A 21,774-nucleotide genomic window follows, 5' to 3' on the forward strand; every position below is an offset into this window, starting at 1 on the left:
ATCACTTTGAAAAATGTCTGCAAGATAATTGGAAAAGCCATCCTCCCACCTCAACTCCCCAGGTGGCTGGGACTATAGGCGTGCACCACCACGCCCAGCTAATTTTTTTACTTTTTGTCGAGATAGGGGTGTCACTATGATGCCCAGGCTACCCTTGAACTCCTGACAAACAATCCTCCCATCTTAGCCTCCCAAAGTGCTGGGATTACAGGACTGAGTCACTGCACCTGCCCATCTCTTTTAAAAGATAGGCTCAAAATACTTATGAAACACTGAACCATTTTTCAATCTACAAAAGTAAATATCAGTTACCAGATTTATTCAACTAAAATAAAAATGTATCCACATGCCAATTATTTTTCCTAATATGACCAAAAACAATTCCTATTAGAACAAGAGAAAATACACTACCTAAAAACCCTATACTTTTAAAGTAGAAACTTTAAATAGCTTATGAATAGTCACCTTTTACCAGAATCCTAAATACAAGTACCACATACCCTATATACGACACCCTCACAGCACAGGCTCTTTCTCAAAATTCAAGTTTTCTCAGGTCACCACTCCAGGTGCCCCAGTGACTCTGCACCTCAGAACCAACCCAGCTCCATGACAGCATCTAAGACAGCACCGTCTAACAAACCTTCGTGCACTGACAGAAACGTTCCACATCTGCACTGCTCAATGCAGTGTCCACTACACATGTGACTATCATGCACATGAAATAGGACAGATGCAAGTGAGGAACAAAATACCTTATTTTTTTTTTTTGAGACAGGGTCTCACTCTTTCTCCCAAGCTGGAGTGTGGTGGTGCAATCTCTGCTCACCGCAGTGCCTCCCAGACTCAAGCAATCCTCTCAACTCAGCCCCCACGTAGCCGTGACTACAGGTGTGCACCACCACACCTGGCTCATTGTTGCATTTTTAGTAGAAACGGGGTTTCACCATGTTGTCCAGCTGGTCTTGAACTCCTGAGCTCAGGTGATCTGCCCACCTCGGCCTCCCAAAGTGTCGGGATTACAGGCATGAGCCACTGCACCTGGCCGTGATTTTTAATTTCAAAACTACCCCACAATTGAGGGTGAGGGAGACAGTACCCTGGAGTAATTACTCAGCTTTCATGTTCCTGGTCCTGGTTCCCTCGTAAGTTGGACCAGTAACACCACATCCCTCAAGCTGTAGGAATCAAAGGAGATAATCCACATGCAAAAGTACCATCATGTCTGACAGCATGTGCCGAATGAGTAAGCTACTATTAAGTTTTAATTTAAATAATCCCCATGAAGTTAATGGCTACCACATTAGAGCAGAACTATAATTTTGTAGTTACTTATTCATTCGTTTACTTGTTTATTATCTGTCTCCTCGACCAGCCCAGAAGATCCATGAAGGCCGGGCTGTATCCCGACACCACTGTGGGCACCTGGACAGTGCCTGGGGGGCACTCAGGCATCTAAAAATGTTTGTTTAATGAATATATCAACATCAAAAGCAAAACGACTACACACATTAGCAGGAAAGGAGTTCACGGAGGTACGACCGTGCAGGCAAACAGCGTTTCCAGCTTACAAAGTGACGCTCAGTAGAATTCAAGGCTAAACTCATGGAAGAAGATTCCCTTTAAACCAAAAACCATATGACCGACAAAAGACAGGTGTGAATCTTTATACAGCAAATAACAAAGCATGGAAACTAAACCCGGAGTAGTGGCAAACTTCAAGTTTCTTTTCTTCCAAGCAGAGAGACAGCAACAGTGAATACAGTCATCCATCAACACATTCACACATTCAGGCATCCTAAATAAAACTAACAAGGTCAAAGTAACAGATGCATCTATCAAACTCTACACCCTACAAGCACTGAGCACCCTCACTCAGTGGGAGGCTGCACAGGATGGTGTCTAAGACTCTGAGATTCAAAGTCATGGACCCCACCATTGGGGTGAGGGAGACAGCAGCCTGTGATAATCACTCATCATTCACGTGCCTGAAACAGAAGTTTCACACAACAAAGCAAAAGATTTGCATATCATTATACTAAATGCAACTGAGTCGCTTAACCCTTGACAAGTTCAAAGAAAGCTTTAAATCTGTAAACTATACACTTTTTACTTTTACACATTTTCCTGTTCATAGCAATATTAAATCAGGAAAAAAATGCAGGAAGATATTTAACAGCTAAGCAAAAACATGGAATCACTCTCAAAGGACACGAAGCCCTTGCAGGGAATATTTAAAGCAACTTCAAGTTTAAAATGCAGCTGTTGATTCTACCAAACAGCAGTCCAAGATCACCATTTCCCATGAGCAAACTGGGAAACGTGATACATCACGAAGTAATCTTGTCAAGGCATCTAGAGAGTCCAGGTGAGAAGACTCACCTCCATTGCTGGGTTAAACAAGAGACAGGTTTTATGTAAGATGGATTGACAATAGTAAATCGTTCTCCTTAAACTCAAGTTCTTGACCCTATTCCACCATATACATCTCGTCTTACAAAGACCAAAGGGATTCTACGCTTCATCAACTGAACCAGTATGCCAAAACCAGGCATCCAATTTGTAAACCAATTATGACAAAGGACAAAATAAGCTGTTTGCCACCTCAAAACTTTATGAACTTCACCAGCACTAGTGGCTGTCCATGGAGTTGGAGGGGATGTTGCTTAGGAGTTCTTGTAGAAATGACACAAGTTTATTTCCTGGCTTTACCTTGGGAAAATGCTAGCAACATTATAAAAATATTGCCTTGTTGCCTTATCTTCTTCCAAATGTACTGTTAAATAAAAATAAAGGGTTACCGCATGCAAAAAAAAAAAAAAAGGCACTTCTATGTATCTTATACATCATATTAAAAAATAAAAACTTTGGCTGGGTACACTGGCTCACACACTTTAGGAAGTGTGTGTGTAATCCGCAGCACCTTAGGAGGACGAGGTGGAAGGATCACTAAGGCCAGGAGTTCAAGACCAGCCTGGCCAACAACGTGAGACTCTGTCTGTACACACACACAAATATATATATATATATATATATATATATATATATTTTTTTTTTCAATTTAGCCAGACATGGTGGCATGCACCTGCAGTCTCACTCCAGCCTGGGGGACACAATGAAACCTTATTTTTTTTTAGAATGAGTCTCTAAAAAAAATAATAAAATAAATAAGGGAAGGAAATAGAAGGAAAAATAAAAGGGAAAGAAAGCAAGCGTCCATAAATCACAGTAATGTAAGTAACACGGATCCAAACTGAGGAGACATGCTCTGTCTTTAATGACCGCAGACTAAACACCTGACACTCACTTTTCTGATCCCTCTACAGTCTGCTAAAATACAAGTTATTTTATTAAATGATATCATTTTATTAAATGATAATTGGGAACTAAAAGGAGGGCTACAAGTGGACCAGAAAGTTTGAGAAAATCGCAGATGACATGCATAGATAGAATCAAGACTGCCAGGACCAACATAGGAATCCCCTGTCTAAAGAACCACAGGTGGACAGGCGTTCCCAAAGAAGCCTCAGGGACTTTGAAGAAACTAAGACAAAAAGCAAGAACGAGCCACAGGACCAACATCAGATTAAACAACTACGCCAGGAACAACTGTGCCCTTGTCCTAGGAATGCTGAGCCAGCCAGGCCCTGCCTCTTCTCCATCTCCCTTCCCTGGTACACAGAATAAACCCTGCAGCCCTGGCCTCCTGGGTAAATGTGGAAAATTGTTCCTACAGTGAGCAATCCACCTTGGGGTGGACACAGGCATCGATGTGGGGAGAAAGACTGGGGTCCTCCAGACACTGAAGGGGTTAAATGAGGAAAGCCAGCTCCACTTCAAAGAAAAACCCACCCTGGAAACTGCAGAGGCCTCCAGCCTGCCTACCTCATCTTCAGCCAGTGGAATCCCAAATTCAAGTCAACCAGTCAACAGGCCTCACTTACCCACATACCAGCCCTTTCTTTAAAGGACAGGCTACTGGAGAAAGAGACTTAGGCAAACATAAAGGAGACTTGTACTGCCAACTTCTATACCAATTTAATCATTTATTCATAATATAAACTAAGAACCAGATCACCAGGGCATTTGAGAAGTAAACAGCATTAAAAAGCAGGACCACGAAGAAAAAGAAGTGACCCACAAGTTCAAGAGATAAGAATACAATGTTTATAATCCTAATCTTTTTCCTTGTTTTCTTTTTCAAAGTCCAGGTTCCAGGCTTATCTTATATAACCCTAATGCTTAACCTTAAATATTGGTAACAATATTTACTTGTAAATTCTGCCCCGAAAAGAGAATATTTATAATCCTAATATTTATCCTCAAATTCAAAAGTATATTATACACCAAATATAGGCAGCTAGGGAAAAGGACCCATCAAAGAAAAAGAAAATGGTGGGGAGGGGAGGGGAGGGGATGGGAGGGCAGGGAAGGAGGAAGGAGGGGGAGGGGGGAGAAAGAGGGGGGAAGGGAGGGGAAGGAATGGAGGGAGGGAGGGAGGGAGGCAGGCAGAAGAGAACAACTGAAGCAAATTAGTAAAAAGAGATTCCTAGAAACAATCTAGTAAAATTTACAGGCCTGGAATAAAAAGAAAAGCTAACTCAAACAAAACACACAAAAGAAAAAAAAAAAGGTAAGACTGACCCCCAAGCCCTACAGAGCTATAGTTAGTACAGGGAAGAGAGCTCAAACTCCAAAGTATGGCACAGAGGTGAGCCACTGAGAGGCCTTCTTGAAAAAGAAAAATATTGGCCAGGTGTGATGGCTCACACCTGTAATCCCAACACTTTGGAAGGCTGAAGCAGGTGGATCACCTGAAGTCAGGAGTTCAAGGCCATGTGGTCAACACAGTGAAACCCCATCTCTACAAAAATATAAAAATTAGCTAGGCATGATGGCAGGTGCCTGTAATCCCAGCTACTTAGGAGGCGGGAGAATGGCTTGAACCCAGGAGGCAGGGGTTATAGTGAGCCAAGATCACGCCACTGCACTCCAGCCTGGATGACAGAACAAGACTCTGTCTCAGAAAAATAAAATTAAAATAAAATAAACTACCAAATTATGAAATCTAATCAACCAAGAGGAGAACTACAGTAAAGAGACATGAAAACTGTGTTTGTAATTTAAAAATTAATGATGGGTGAGCACTCACTTTGCCTTATTCAAGTATAAAACTCTTATATAAAAAATGGAAAAATCCTTCCTAAATTCATATCTCAAAAGGCACTTGCCACAGTAAAAAGCAACCTATGTAATGAGAAAAGATATTTGCAATCATTTATCTGACAAAGGGTTAATATCTAGAACATACCTAACAAATACCTACAACCCAACAACATAAAACCCCATGCAAAAACTGGCAAAAAATTTGACTAGACCTTTCTCCAAAGAAGATATACAATTAGCCAACAATCATATGAAAAGATGTTCAACATCACTAGTCACAAAATACAAACCAAAACCATGAGATACTACTTCACACCCATCAGGATAGCATTAGCAAAAGCAAAAACAGAAAACACTAATGTTCATAGCAGCATTGTTCACAACAGCCAAAAGACAGAAACAAGCCAGGGCCCCAAAACAGATGAAAACATAAACAAAATGCAGTATATACATGCAATGGGGTATTATTCAGCCTTAAAAAGGAACAAGATGCTCACACGTTAATTATAACATGGATGAACCTTGCAAATGAAACCAGCCCAATTGTCCTATAGAACTGATGTTTACAGTCTTCTTCAATAAACATAAAAATGGATCCTCCCAGTCTTAAAACTTGAGAAACTTACATTTGTCTTATCTGAGTTCCTTTCTTGGGAAACCAATCATCAGGCCTCCCAGATAGTTATCAAGGAACTGAAACTTACCAAATCACCACATCTAGACCATAAGACACCAGATCCCCTCACCCATCATGACTGCCTAACCAACTACCTGCTTCCTGTCAACCAACTCCTCTTTCTCACCCTTCCCTAACTCCTGTTTTCCCATGCATGGTTACACTTCTTGCCTGCTAAATAAACCCCTGGTTTTAGTCAGTTGAGGAGACAAATTTGAGACTGATCTCCCATCTCCTTGGCAGCAGCACCCAACTGAAGACTTCCATCCTGGCAACACTCATTGTCTCTGGGATTGGCTTTCTGTGCTGTGAGCAACAGGACCTAGACCAAACCCCCTAATGTTTCGGTGGCAATATGAGGTATTCACCATAAGCAAATCCACAAAGATAGAAAGTGGAATATAGGTTACCAGGACTGGGGAAGGGAAAGGGGGAGTTGTTGTTTAATAGATAAAGAGTGTCTGTTTAAGATGATGAAAAAGTTCTGGAAATGAATAGTCGTGATGGTTACACAACAATGGGAATGAAACTAAATGCCACTGTGCACATAAAAATGGCTAAAATGAAATATTTTAGGCTATGCATAATTTGCAATTAACAATTTTTTAAAATCACAGTATTACATTACTACTATATGTGAATTATACCTCATAAAGTTGACTGGCAAGGATAAAGGGATATACAATCTGATAAATACCCAATGTTGGAAGTTTGAACAAAAGGCATTTTAAACACATTGACTGGACATTTTTAAGAGCATTTTAGTAATTTTTCGGAAATCACAAAAATATTTATTTTTGCCTTCTACCCATTTGTTCTAATTCTATGAATCTTCCCTAAAGGGAAAAAGAAAAAGCAGGCACAAAGATTTAAGCCCAAAAATGTTCATCAAAATGTTGTTTACAATATTATAATACAGTCCAAAAATAGCAAACAAAATGATCAGACATTCACAACATATAAAAGTTTAAGTATTACGTATTTTGTTTTTAAATGTTAATAGCATTTAAACTACATAATATATATGTTATCAAGGAAGGCAAACTTCTAAAATTGTATCATGTGATTCTAATTTTTTACAAGCAAAACAAAACTAAGAAATAAATACATCTGTTTCAATAGCAATTGCCTCCCAGACTAAGTTAAGGACCATTTATCATGTGCTATCAAAGAATACAACCTGAGGTCAGAGAAAACCTCGCTGGAAGTAGCTCTGAATAGAGAAGCAGAATAAAAAAAGATTCCTACCAGAGAGCTTGTCTACCTCAGTATTTATCATTTTATTCAAATTAAAACTGTTTTACAATCAAACTTCAATTTTTAAAAGTGGGGTAAAAACCAGTAAGTGGGGGTTTTGGTATCCAAGAGGATACTAGAACCAGTCTCCAGGCTGACACATGGAGGTGACTGTACTTGGAAGTGATTTGGAATGTCTGTTTTAAAATGTCAGCAGGGGGCGCCCCATTCAAGGATGTTACTTGTTTTAGATAAAAGTGTTTAAACAAGTATTTCACTGATTCATTCTTAATGGGCATATCGTAAGCCTTCTCAAAGTATTAAATGCTCAACCATTACCTAAAGATCCTAGTTTCCATTACCGGATTTTACTTTGGGAGAGTAATATTAGAAGACGTGTTATAAGAATTACTCTTATTGTTACGCATTTTCTAAACTCCTGTTGTGTCACCCACGTTTCACCAGCACAGATGAGTAATTGTTATCATACCCCTGCCACAATTCACAAACTCCTTTCGCCTCCATTTTTACACGTGCCTGTCCTAACAATCCTATGAGATAAGCAAGCCTGATGATGATAACCACAACTTCTACAACCCTAACCCCATTGTAAATGAAATGCCCACCAAGAATCAGGCACTATACAAGGTCTCTCGCACATTTACCTCATTCAAAGTGGAGTAATTACCAAAAATTTATGAAGTATTTATCTCAACACAACTTTACAGATGAGGCTACTGACCCTCAGCAATTAAAGTAACCAGCCCAGAAAGCAGACCTGTGATCACACACCCAGGTCTGGCTCAATCCCAAACCGTTTCCTTGTCCCACCCGCACTCCCCAGGAAACAGAGATTGAGAAAAAGATAATCATTTGGCCAAGTCTTACTGGCAACCGGAACTCAGAGCCTTCTAACCCTGGATCGGCTGTTTTCCACCTGGCACACTGCTTCTATAAACAGCAAGGACACTTCCTTCCATCAGGAGTTTATAAATCACAATCCTATTAGATTACAAATAACATCATAGGGAAGCTATGTGCTACATTAGGGAAAGATAAGGATGTCCAAGGGAAACTTTGAGGAAGTATAACTAAATCAATACACAGGGACCGGGGTTTAAGTATTTTATAACCAAAGCTCAAAACAGTGAACAGTCAGCAAGCTGCACTGGCTCACATCTGTAATCCTAACACTTTGGGTGGCAGAGATGGGAGAATCACTTGGGCCCACGAGTTCAAAACCAGCCTGAGCAACATAGTGAGAGACCCTGTCTCTATGAAAATAAAAAAACAGTAACAGTTAATAAAGTTTCCAGGAGCAGCTTAGCTAATTCCAGAACTGTATTTATAATATTAGGAGAAGGGCTATTTTTAAATATTCTAAAATTTATCATTGGAATGCCCATAAAAATTGACTATGAGTAGAGTCATCACTATGTCAGAATAATTTATGATAATTATTTAGGACTCTGCCTTTGATAAATATGTATGCTGTAACTACTTAATAAAGTCATGAAAAATAATTTTTTAAATATAAATGTTACTTACATATCCCAGTTTGGAGCTATCCGCAAATGCTGGATAAGCAACTGGAACTAGAATAAAAAATTAAAATGTAAAAAAAGAAAAAATTAAAATATTTAATCCACAAGACACAGAAAGTGACAGCAAAGTTAACAGCTCAGATCTTTATAAAAAGGAAATTTACAATGTACACCAAAAATATTTACTAAATTACAAAGGCACAAATACGATTAAAATAAAAACTAAGAACAGTACTTTTAGTTTCTTCTACCACTTTACAGTCTCTAAATGACTGCCCGTACCTGATAGACACACACCAACTATCAAAAAAAGTAACATTAATACTATCCTGAAAGCAAATGAATAAAGCTTTTCAAGCAAATTCCCAAATGAGGGCCCACTATAGAAATCACCTCTGAAACAGTAATTCCTGTCTGAGGATGACTTCAAAAACTCTGCCAATCGATGCTCAAACGTGAGCCAAAAGAAACAAGAAAACTCTAACAAATTCCCATGAGCTTACCAACAGACCAACACAGTCCAGAAAGTAAATTCCCAGGGGAAGAGGAAAAATGTGTCTTATAGGTGGATGTCTTTCTTCAACGTCACATCAGAAACCTTGCAGTTTACCCGATGACCCAGTAAAGGAACCAACGCCCCCACCATTCCACATGGGCAGTTCACTCCAGTCACTGATGAGAAGATAAAAGGTCTGTCTTACGATATCACACTTTTTTTTTTTTTGAGACCAAGTTTCACTCTTTTTGTCCAGCCTGGAGTGCAATGGCACGATCTCAGCTCACTGCAACCTCTGCCTCAGGTTCAAGTGATTCTTCTGCCTCAGCCTCCCAAGCAGTTGGGATTACAGGAGTGCACCACTATGCTCGGCTAATTTTGTGTTTTTAGTAGAGACCACGTTTCGCCATGTAGGCCAGGCTGGTTTTGAACTCCTGACCTCAGGTGATCCACCCACCTTGGCCTCTCAAAGTGCTGGGATTACAGGCATGAGCCACAGTGTCCGGCCTGATTTCATATATTTTTTTAATCTTACAAGTTAACATAAAATGGAAATGTGAGCATCAAAAAAAAAAAAAAAGTTCAAAATCACCATCTACTCTCATCTACTTTAAGACCTAAGAATTAAGCAGAGGATAATTTTCATAAACCTAAAATCATGATAAATCATATTTTTCATGGTAGTTAAATCAAACTGATATTTTAGCACTTCTCTGAGCCTCTATAAAAACACAAGCTTAAGCCACACGCGGTGGCTCACGCCTGTAATCCCAGCAGTTTGGGATGCTGAGGTAGGTGGATCGCAAGGTCAGGAGACTGAGACCATCCTGGCCAACATGGTGAAACCCCGTCTCTACTAAAAATTCAAAAATTAGCCAGGCGTGGTGACGGGTGCCTGTAGTTCCAGCTACTCGGGAGGCTGAGGCAGGAGAATCGCTTGACCCTGGGAGGCAGAGGTTGCAGTGAGCCGAGATTGCAGCACTGCACTCCAGCCTGACAACAGAGCCAGATTCCATCTCAAAAACAAAAAAACAAAAAAAATGTAAATGCATAAGGCATGTCACAGAGGCCTACCAGGGGGGAGTGGAGGAGCCTGGTGGCCACCTCCTGATGACCGGCCACCACGCACAGATAGCAAAGGAGATTCAGCTTGGCTCGGGAGGCCCCTGTGCTCTTCTCGGTGCAGTCGATCTGCGAGCACACTTGTTGCAAAAAGTCATTCCAATCTTGGTCTTTCAGAAATAGTAACTTATCCACTGCCAGGGAAAGAAAATGATAAAAGCATGTATGAGAAAAAGAACTGTTAGAAACACTCCATGAGCAATAAGCAGGGAATGACAACAGCTAGGATGGGGACAAAGAAAACACTGCACTGTCAGAACCAAAAGTAACTCCAAAGATGACACGGCTTTTATTTGTCCTTCGATGGTCCTCATCTCTTTACTTATCCATGGAAACTTTTTCACCACGTCAAGGGAAAACCATGCTTCAAATAAAGCGATGTCTGAAGCACAGCTGTCCCGCAACCTAGACTATAACAAAATGCAAACTTCAATACAACTGAAGTAAAAGACAAAAGAGCCTTTGTGTATATGAATCAACTCTGAAACACTGGGAAAAGCACAAATCTTACAATTCTTAAAAAGTTCCAATAGGCCGATTGTGGTGGTTCACGCCTGTAATCCTGGCACTTTGGGAAGCCAAGGCAGGCGGATCAGAAGGTCAGGAATTCAAGACCAGCCTGGCCAACATAGTGAAACCCCGTCTCTACTAAAAATACAAAAAAAAAAAATTAGCCAGATGTGGTAGCGCATGCCTGTAATCCCAGCTACTTGGGAGACTGAGGCAGGAGAATCGCTTGAATCTAGAAGGTTCAAGGTTTTAACCTAGATCTCTGCAGTGAGCTGAGATCACACCACTGCACTCCAGCCTGGGTGACACAGCGAGACTCTGTCTCAAAAAAAATAAAATAAAATAAATTCCCAATAAAATTACTGTATTTAAAAAAAAAAAAAAAAAAAGGATAACATGATAGCTAAAATCACCTGAAATTCCAACCTCCAAATCCCTATACAAAAAAAGGCAAAATCTAAGAAGTGTGATACCCCCTAAAATTAACATATTTTCGGCTGATCTCTATCTTTAGACAAAATAAACTGTAAATATAATTTCCTAAATAACTCAAAGAAGAAAAAGGAAATCGTATTCCAGGTAGTAATTCTCTAGGTTTGCATAAATAGTCCTGCTTGGCACTGAAAGCACTGTTAATATTTTGCTTCACTTTGTTTGGTCTTTCAAAAACGTCCTTCTACACAGTTTCTTTTTTGTTTTTTATCAGTAATTAAGTTGATCGACATAAACCCTTAGCTGGTTTATTTAAAGCTAAATTTTATTTAAAGCTATATTTTAAATTTACTTCAAGTAATAGATTCTACTCTAGCCACGATGAATAACTTTCCCCAAATCGAGTTTAACAGCTTAAAATATAATTTGTTAAAAAAAAAAAAAAAAAAAAATTTTAAGAGATGTAAAAATTTCTGCCATTCACCCTAAATAAGATTTTCATTAGCGCAACTGAAATGTAGTAATCATCCTGTAAGCCTCCACTCCCACACCATCTCCACAGTCATGAGCCACCTCGTCCTGCTTTCAAATGTCCTGGTCCCTCCAACAAATCCCAGTCCTTCATTGCTGTCCCCAACCCTGTGCGCCTACAGCAGCCATAAATGGTGGAAATTCAACCAGCTCTATGAAGGGAGGGGCTGGAGGCCCCCACCCACTCTACAGGAAAACTTGCTCAGATGTACAGGAACCTCCCCACCCGCAAGAGGACAGGGCAGCCCAAACTCAGCTAAGAAATGTCAACCACTGGCACAAATGAATTACAGATTGTTTACAATTCGCCTAACACTGCCCCAAGAATATAACCAATTGTGGAGAAAAAATAAATTTAGTTTTTCACATACAAATATTCCATTTGCAAATAAGCTTCATATTTGTATCCATACACAGAGTCTACATGTTCAGTAAGTCCTTTAGCATCCTACCTGAATACGCGGGGAGATGCAATAGTTTTGGATCAAATTTAACTGGTGGTTGTTTCATTATCTGCAGTTAAAAAGGAAAAAAACAACTTTTGAGACGATTTTTTTTTTTTTTTTTGCATTTTAGGTTTTGGGGAACATGTGAAGAACATGCAAGATTGTTGCATAGGTACACACATGGCAGTGTGATTTGCTGCCTTCCTCCCCTTCACCTATATTTGGCATTTCTCCCCATGCTACCTCGAGACGATTTTTAAGATGGATTATCTGTCTCCTTATACATCCCTTATGTCAGATTATAAATCAATGAGGATAAAAAAAGAATGTGTAAAATGTGTTCCAAAAAAAAAATAAGAACTCAACAATGCCTTTCAGATTAAAACATACAAATACAGGTAATTTTTTTAATTATTTCAATTGATATCTGTAATAAAATAAAGCTTCATAGAAAAAAATTCACCCCTATCTCAGCTTCCATTTTAGCTAATTTACCTCTAGATTAAAAATTCAGTCATTCAACAAATATCTATTGGGTACGTGCCAAGGTAAGGCTCTATGCCAAATGCTCATGGGAATACAAAGGTATAAAAGACAAATCCTGTTTTCAGAAAGCTGACATTCTAGTTGGGAAGATGAGACAAACATCTGTTAAACAACAAAATATTTCACAATTCCAAACAGGCAGGACATTACAGACAAAACATGGACAGAAAGAATTTTTTTGTAAATAGTAGTTTAGAGAATACAGCAAGCACCTCAGCTGATACAGTTAGGACCAGGTTTGCAGAAAAGAAAGAAGGTGGGCTGCCGTCTTGAAGGATGGCTAGAACTTTATTGTTATATCAGAGAAGACACCACTCCAGGAAGCCATAATGGCATGAATTGGAAAGTGCACAATTTATTTGAGAAATGTGAAGAAACCATGTAGTTGGATTCATGAGCTTAGGGCAGTCAGATACTTCATCTTGAGACTTCGACTTAAAAAAGCAACCATCATTTCTATACCTAACTTCTGCAAAACTTCTCTATGTAATATTTTTAAAACCTTTACTAATAAAGTAAGTAACGAGCATTACTGTATTTATTGTAGTATTCTTACTAAAATGCATATTCTCATTCTAATCTCATAATCCAAATTCATAATATCATTCTAATTATGAGAAACCCTTAGACAAACCTAAATTAAGGGACATTGTACAAAACACTCAACCAGTTGCTCTTCAAAGTGTCAAGGACTTGAGTCACACGTTTTATAACATGTATTACAAAAAAATACAACAGACGGGCGCAATGGCTCAAGCCTGCAATTCCAGCACTTTAGGAGGCTGAGGCAGGTAAATCATGAGGTCAGGAGTTCAAGACCAGCCTGGGCAAGATGGTGAAACCCCATCTCTACTAAAACGACAAAAATTAGCCAGGCGCGGTGACAGGCGCCTATAATCCCAGCTACTCAGGAGGCTGAGGCAGGAGAATCGCTTGAACCCAGGCGGCAGAGGTTGCAGTGAGCTGAGATTGCTGAGATTGCCCCACTGCACTCCAGCCTGGGCAACAGAGGGAGAGTCTGTCTCAAAAAAAAAAAAAAAAAAAAAAAAAAAAGTGTCAAGTTCATGAAAGACAAAGTCTGAGAAATACTGACAAGGCCATGAAAGACTAGGACAGACGACAGGAGACTAAGGAGGCAGAACGCCTAACTGTAATGTGGCCTCCTGGGACGGAAAGACAGGACATTAAGGCAACGGGGAGAGTTCGAGGAAGTCTGGTAGCGTAGTCAACAGCACTACACTCAGCTTTTCTTTTATTTCTCCCTTTCTTTTTCAGGAAGATCACTTAGGACATTGCAAGCCCTCATTACACAGAGACATCAGCCACGTATCCTGCAACCACGATGACCACATTCCACTGCCCTCCACAAGGAGGAACAGGTAAGGGTTACCCCGCCTGACTGACTACAGCAGCGTCAATGCCCAGGCCTTGTTAATTAGACGACAGGCCTCTGCGATGCCAACATAAGAGCAGCTGGGTAAAGGTACACAGGAACCCTCAGCCTCTCCTCAGGCTAAAGCAGTTTAAAATGAAAAGTTCAACACAAAAATTTCCACTCACTAAGGCTTCCCAGAAACTATCAAATACGGTCACAGGAGGAAAACAAGACACAGAAAATTGACAGGCAGTCCAAGACGGCTTTGAATGTGGCCCAACACAAATTTGTAAACTTTCTTAAAACATTTTAAGATTTTTCTGCACATTTTTTGCTTTTTTAGTTCATCAGCTATCATTAGTGTATTTCATGTGTGGCCCAAGACAATCCCTCTTCCAGCGTGGCCCAGGGAAGCCAAAAGATTAGACACCCCGGGAAAGATACCACACACTGTTCTAGAAAGACCACTCTGAAAATCCCCCAATGCGCATCAAACTTAGCATAAAAAGTTACTCCGCCAGACACGTTAACTCACAAAAAGAATTAGCTCCATTATGAAAAACAGCTAAAAAATCTATATGAAATGCTATCTAGAAAATAAGCAGGAATCCAAGAATCCCTGTGGTCTAAAGCACAATAATGTTCCCAATGAGATGTAAGAAAACAGTCATGAATTAATACAGAAAAAGACATTTTAAAAAGAAAAAGCAGAAAAATTAACATAGGGAATAAGTGGAATGTGAGCATGGTGGGGAGCTAGAAGTCAAGACGAAACAGAGGGACTCAGGAACGCATTTGTTTTTTAGAGCAGATACTCATTATCTATCCCCTAGCCATAAAGTATTATATTCCAAAGACAAGAAGCAAGACAGCTGGCACTGGTTTGGAAGTACACCGTGAACCGTGACCCCTCCAGCCCCCCGTGTCTCCCCACCGTCTCCCCTGCAGTCTCAGCCTGTGAGAGGCGAGGGCTTCTGTGTGATCCGCCTGCCCAGCCAAGCCTGCTGAGCGCTGCCCTCTGACCGCCTCTGCCTTCAAAACACATTAGAGACTAAAATATTTAGAGTGGTTCGCAGTAGTGCACGTGGAGAAACGAAGGGATGAGAGCTAAGTTCTGAGGCCAAGAGGGCGGCAGCGCCTCCGTGCCATGTGGAAGAAAGCCACAGTGAGAGGCGGAGCTGACTCATCAAAACACAGGAGAGAAACTTACAACTCCAGGGAAGTGGAGGGAAGGCGGACAGGAGATGCAAGACACGGCACAGTAAGTGAGACAGAAGCAGAAAGAGAAACAGGAACGGTCACAGCGTAAACAACACTCCCAACGAAAGCCTCATGCGCATTTCAGGTCTCAGGGAGGTCTACACCTCAGTGCTAAGCGGGCCTTTCCACACCTTTGGATTGTCGATAATTGGGGTGACAACAAGATCTGAGTCCGTGTAGATAAGCTCTCTCATCTGGGATTCCAGGTCCTGCTGACTCAGGTGTCCACTTGTAGCCTGAAATTGGAACAAAAATTAGACTTCGTTTCTGTGACGAATGTAGAGCTTCAAAAGACTGAACTAGTAAGATGCTGAGGAAGACACCACTGCTAGAGGTCACCTAGATCGATGCGCCTCAACTGCTATTCAAGACACCTGCGCTCTCATTTGCTTTTCGCAAAAACCCTGAACTGTAGGTACCATCATTCCCATTTCACAGATAAAATATAAGACTCTGCAAAAGTAACTGAATTGCTCATGTTACCAGTAAGGCTGGATAAGAAAAAAGATATTTACAGTTCAATGTTCTAAGCTGTGACGAGGCAAATTGGTTTTTCGATTAATTACCAGCACAGCTGTTTTATTTATTTATTTATTTATTTTGAGACCAACTCTCACTCCATCACACAGGCTGGAGTGCAGTGGCACCACCTCAACTCACTGCAACCTCTGCCTCCCAGGTTCAAGTGGTTCTCCTGCCTTGACCTCCCAAGTAGCAGAATTACAGGTGCATGCCACCATGCCCAGCTAATTTTTATATTTTTACTAAAGACGAGGTTTCACCATGTTGGCCAGGCTGGTCTCGAACTCCTGGCCTCAGGTGATCTGCCTGCCTCGGCCTCCCAAAGTGCTGGGATTACAGGCATGAGCCACTGCGACTGACCCACGGCTTCAGTTTTCATTCACAGAATGCTAATCAATTTATTTCTGCTTTACAGAATATTCAACGTGAAGCTGAAGCTGTAACACACACGCAAATTTCAGACTTAAATACAGACCTGTTACCTGAGTGTTAAACATCAATTATTTATTAAGCCTAGTTAGAGTTGATACATAATAAAATGAATCACCATTCACCATCAGTTATTCCTTTGAGATGGTTCTTTGTGCTCTATTTAAATATAATTTGTATTCCTAGTATTATGCCTCAGTATTTGCTAACAGGGGGGAAAAAAAGAGGATTTATGCTTAAGAACCATAAAAGAAACAATGACTAGCAAACTAAATAAAACAGAAAAGCAAATCTGTGAAGTAAGGAATAAGAAAAACAAGTTATTCAAAACTGAGCAAGGAAGGGACTTGGATAAAGGAACAGAGGAGCTCGCTAAGGAAGTTCCTGGAAACCCAAGATGCCCCTTGCAACTCGGAAGAAAGACACAAGAAAACATACAAAGAAGCCAGGCGTGGTGGCTCATGCCTATAATCCCAGCACTTTGCGGGGGCTGAGGCAGGCGGATCATGAGGTCAGGAGTTTGAGACCAGCCTGGCCAACATGGTGAAACCCCGCGTCTACTAAAAATACAAAAATTAGCTAGATGGTAGTGGTGTGTGCCTGTAATCCCAGCTACTCGGGAGGTTGAGGCAGAAGAATCGCTTGAGCCTGGGTGGGGAGGTTGCAGTGAGCCAAGATCAGGCCAGTGCACTCCAGACTCCAGATTGGGCCACACAGTGAGACCCCGTCTCAATCAATCACTGGACTGTCACACCTGCTAGATGTGAAACAGCATGGCTATCGCAAGAAAGACAATAGCCAACAGGTGGGGCAAACCAGGTATCCATCAAGAGACGGGAAGATAACAAAGCCTATTCAACACATACAAGGGAATGTTATTCAGCCTTAAAAACAAATGAAATTCTGGCACCTGCTACAACATGGGTGAACGTTCAAGACATGGGGCTAAGTGAACTGAGCCAGGCACAAAAGGGCATATACTGTATGAGACCACTGGTGCCAGCAGTCCCCAAACTTTCTGGCATCAGGAACCAGTTTTGCAGACAAACCAGGTTGGGGGAAACGATTTGGGGATGATTCAAGCATGTTACATTCATTGTGCACTTTTTTTTTTTTTTTGAGACAGAGTCTTGCTCTATCGGCCAGGCTGGAGTACAGTGGCACGATCTCAGCTCACGGCAACCTCCGCCTCCTGGGTACAAGCAATTCTCCTGCCTCAGCTTCCTGAGCAGCTAGGACTACAGGCACGCGCCACCACCCGCAGCTAATTTTTGTATTTTTAGTAGACACATGTTTTCACCATGTTGGCCAGGATGGTCTCGATCTCCCGACCTCCTAATTTGCCCGCCTCGGCCTCCCAAAGTGCTGGGATTACAGGTGTCAGCCACCGCGCTCGGCACAGTGCACTTTATTTCTCTCATTATTACACTGAAATATGTAATGAAATAATTATACAGCTCACTAGAATACAGAATCAGTAGGAGCCCTGAGCTTGTTTTCCTACAGCTAGGCGGTCCCATCTGGGGCGACAGGAAACACTGACAGATCATCAGGCATTAGATTCTCATGAGGAGCACACAGCCTAGATCCCCTACATGGGCAGCTCACAACAGGGGGCATGTTCCTCTGAGAATGTTGAACGTCACCACCCATCTGACAGGGGTCAGAGCTCAGACGGCAATGCAGGTGACGGAGCGCGGCTGTGAATACAGATGCTTCACTCACTCGCCCGCCACTCACTTCCCGCTGCGTGGCCTGGTTCCTAAGAGGCCACGGACCAGCAGCAGTCCATGGCCAGGTTGTGTAGAATGAGCATGGAGAAGAATGGCAGAAACGTGGGGTGGCCGGCGGCAGTGCCTGCTGATGGGTAGTTTCTTTGCTGGATGATGAGACAGTTAACTGTGGTGACAGCTGCACACCTCTGAATATACTACAGGTCCCTGAATTGTACCTTTTTTTTTAAGAGGTGGGGTCTCACTCTGTCACCCAGGCTGTCAGAGCTCACCACAGCCTGAAACTCCTATGATCAAGCAAGCCTCCCACTTCAGCCTCCCATGTGGCTGGGGGTACAGGTGTACCACCAAATCCACGTAAAAACATGTACACAAATGTTCACAGCAGCATTTTCATCACAGCCCAAAGGTAGAATCAACCCAGTTAGTTTTTTTTTATTTTTGTGTGAGGACAGGGTCTTGCTAAGTTGACCAGGCTGGTCTCGAACTCCTGCCCTCAAGTGATCCTCCTCCCTCAGCCTCCCAAAGTGCTAGAATTACAATTCACACCCAGCCTGAACTGTCCTCCTTAAATGGGTGAATTGTATGGTAGGTCAACTGTATCTCAAGGAAGGTCTTACCAAAAGATCAACCATGGGGCACCTAAATGGGCTCTCTCTCTCACAGCACTTACAAGAAAACCCATGGCCATCAGGAAAAATGATCTTATTGTGAATTTTGAAATCATAAACATAATTCATTGATCAACTTACAATTATTCTTTTGAGCTTCTACATCTTCTGTAGAAAGAAAATTTCCCACGTCTGCTCACCTTGGTCAAAGGAGAAGTCTTCTGTGGTGAACTGTGAGTCACATCCTCACCAGGACTTACTTCCACTGCACTGCTAGTTCGTGGCGTAGGACGAGAACTGAAAAATCCACACCAGTTAATGTTATTCAGTTTTCAGAGATTTTATTCTCTGTTTACTGTTTTCTGGAAGAAAACATGTCTCATGAAAACTGGTAGAGTATGATGATTCCATATGATCTCGCATTTGTTGATATAATTTTTATAGCTGCTATCAATTTCCTGGCTACTGTACTATTTCTTTTATTTATACTTTCCATGCCATATACAACATTCTCATTTTTAAGTAGAAACCTTCAAACATTAATTTTTATAAATGTCTTTTGGTACTGACAGGATTAACATAAATAAAACCCTAGATCAGATATTCTACGAAGAACGGAAAATATTTGTAGCGGTATGTCAGAAAATTGTTGAAGAGGAAATTACCCTGACACCTATTTAAAATAAGTAGCAAGTAGGTTACAATCCACATCTATGTGTAAGGTCCCTCTACACACATAAACGCCTGCCATGCTGTACGGGCCGCTGCACTTTTCCTGGATCTATGATTTTGAGCTTTTCACTTTTTTTGTTTTGTTTTGTTTTTTTGAGATGGAGTCTTGCTCTGTCACCCAGACTAGAGTACAGTGGCACGATCTCGGCTCACTGCAACCACTGCCTCCCCAGTTCAAGCCATTCTTCTGCCTCAGCCTCCCGAGTAGCTGGGATTACAGGCACCTGCCACCACGTCTGGCTAATTTTTGTATTTTTATTAAAGATGTGATTCACCATCCTGACATTGTGATCCACCTGCCTCACCCTCCCAAAGTGCTGGGATTGCAGGCGTGAGCCAATGCATGGGCCTGAGCTTTTCACATTTTAAGAAATCCTTCCCCTCAGAACATTAATCTTTTCTAATTATTTCCTTGAGGGTCAAGTGCAGTGGCTCAGGCCTCTAATCCCAGCACTTCGGGAGAGGAAGGCAGTTAGATCACTTGAGGTCAGGAATTTGAGACCAGCCTGGCCAACATGGTGAAACCCAGCCTCTACTAAAAATAGAAAAATTAGGCCAGGTATGGCAGCTCATGCCTGTGATCCCTGAACTCTGGGAGGCCGAGGCAAGCAGATCAACTGAGGTCAGAAGTTCAAGACAAGCCTGCCCAATGTGGCAAAACCCCACCTCTACTAAAAATACAAAAATTAGTCAGGAGTGGTAGCAGGTGCCTGTAATACCAGCTACTCGGGAGGCTGAGGCAGGAGGATCACTTGAACTCAGGAGGTGGAGACTGCAGTGAGCTGAGGTCACGCCAATGCACTCCAGCCTGGGCGACAAAGTGACACTCTATCTCCAAAAAAAAAAAAAAAATTAGCCAGGTGTGGTGGTGCATGCCTGTAGTCCCAGCTACTTGGGAAGCTGAGGCAAGAGAATCACTCGAACAGGAGAGGTGAAGGTGGCAGTGAGCCAAGATCGCGCCACCGCACTCCAGCCTGGGTGACAGGAGGAGATCTTGTCTCAAAAACAAAACAAAACAAACAAGCTGGACTTCTGAAATTTTAAGTTCAATTCTATTTTAAGTTAAATAACAAAATGAAGAGACAGTAACCCTTATAAATGTAAGCAATCAGTTGGTTTGGTAAAAACAAGTTGGTTTGGTTAAAATTTTTCAAAAATCCTGTATATAGCAAAACCGACATTTCACTGGCCAGTACCTAACTACAACTTTGAAAACAGCGTGAAACTGGAATTTGGCACTAAAATCCCTGTTCTCATCTCCGTGTGACATGCTTTGCACCAAGACAGCAAACGCTTTAGGAAAATGTAACGTTTGTCCGGCACTGCTCCCCCTTTTCCATTTTACCTACCTGAGAAGAAACATGGATTCTTTCAACTGACCCTCAAGAGTACTCTTAGGCCGAAATTCGGTTGGATTTTCTGTAGCAGGAAAGTAGTATGTTACCCAGAAAAGAACAAAAATATCATAGGCAAGGCATAATATATGCAAGATTTAAAGGGAAATAACACTGAAATTAGGAACTCTTTCCAACAGCATTCTACGCAGCATGAATGTGCTCAAATAAAAGCTCACCTAGCCTGAAAGAGTGACCTAGCGGTTGGCCACTCTTGTGGCCTTTCACTTGTCCACTCTGAGGGTTCTGCAAAAGCTCTCTGGAATCTTCTGGCCCGGAACACTCCATCATGTCTCTGCCATTAGTGGAGAAAACCAACACAATCAAACTGACCTTGGAGTTCTCTATAGTTTTGTGTTAGAAGAAGAGGTTGGAGAAGATCATCAAATTACACCTGACATTTAGCATCGCTACAGGACCTCGTACCCTCATGCCTCCCTCACGCACACAGCCATCAAAGACTGGCAGGAAAGCTAAGTAAGTCACTGCAGTCCCTCAGATCCAGGCTAAAGCCGGGTGTGGTGGCGCACACCTGTAATCCTAGCACTTTGGGAGGTCGAGGCAGACAGATCACTGGAGCTCAGGAGTTCAAGACCAGCCTGGGCAACACAGTGAGATCTTACCTCTATTTTTTTTGTTGTTTTTAACATATTTTTTTAAATGTAGAAAAGAAACAAAGAAATAAAAAGATCCAGGCTGACAGGCTGTATGGTGGCTCACACCTATAATCTTAGCACTTTGGGAGGCCAAGGCAGGCAAATCACTGGAGCTCAGGAGTTCAAGACCAGCCTGGGCAACATGGTGAAACCCTGTCTCTATTAAAAATACAAAAATTAGCTGGGTGTGGTACCCCATATCTATAGTCTCAGCTACTCAGGATGCTGAGGTGGGAGCATCACCTGAGCCCAGGGAGGTCAAGGCTGCATTGCGCCATGATTGCACCGCTGCACTCCTGCCTGGTGACAAAGTGAGATACCGTCTCCAAAAAAAAAAAAAGATCCAGGCTGACAAGA

At 41.7% G+C, this 21,774-nt stretch overlaps 1 protein-coding gene and 1 non-coding gene across 12 annotated transcripts in view; both read right to left on the minus strand.

Moving 5' to 3' along the window:
* ULK4 (unc-51 like kinase 4) overlaps positions 1–21,774 on the minus strand; it is a 630,679-nt gene that overhangs the window by 576,740 nt on the left and 32,165 nt on the right. For 9 of the 11 annotated variants that reach the window (XR_004264542.1, XR_004264544.1, XR_004264543.1 and 6 more), the window contains exons 10-16: positions 20,941–21,056; positions 20,717–20,786; positions 18,836–18,932; positions 15,472–15,582; positions 12,166–12,226; positions 10,193–10,374; positions 8,627–8,673 (exon numbers count right to left, since the gene is read on the minus strand). Coding sequence is in view for 8 of the 11 variants with exons in the window: in XM_032264293.1 (XP_032120184.1) it covers positions 8,627–8,673; positions 10,193–10,374; positions 12,166–12,226; positions 15,472–15,582; positions 18,836–18,932; positions 20,717–20,786; positions 20,941–21,056 (684 nt within the window). In the remaining 3 variants the exon portion in view is untranslated. The remainder of the gene's footprint in view (positions 1–8,626; positions 8,674–10,192; positions 10,375–12,165; positions 12,227–15,471; positions 15,583–18,835; positions 18,933–20,716; positions 20,787–20,940; positions 21,057–21,774) is intronic. The other 2 variants (XM_032264291.1, XM_032264292.1) reach the window with 1 other exon arrangement.
* Positions 13,976–14,107, minus strand: LOC116540685. The gene has a single exon (XR_004264553.1). It is a non-coding gene; the product is annotated as a U8 small nucleolar RNA (small nucleolar RNA).

Source organism: Sapajus apella, unplaced genomic scaffold (assembly GCF_009761245.1).
Source record: "Sapajus apella isolate SASKATOON/1434 unplaced genomic scaffold, GSC_monkey_1.0 scaffold143, whole genome shotgun sequence".
NCBI classification, from domain to species: Eukaryota; Metazoa; Chordata; class Mammalia; order Primates; family Cebidae; genus Sapajus; species Sapajus apella.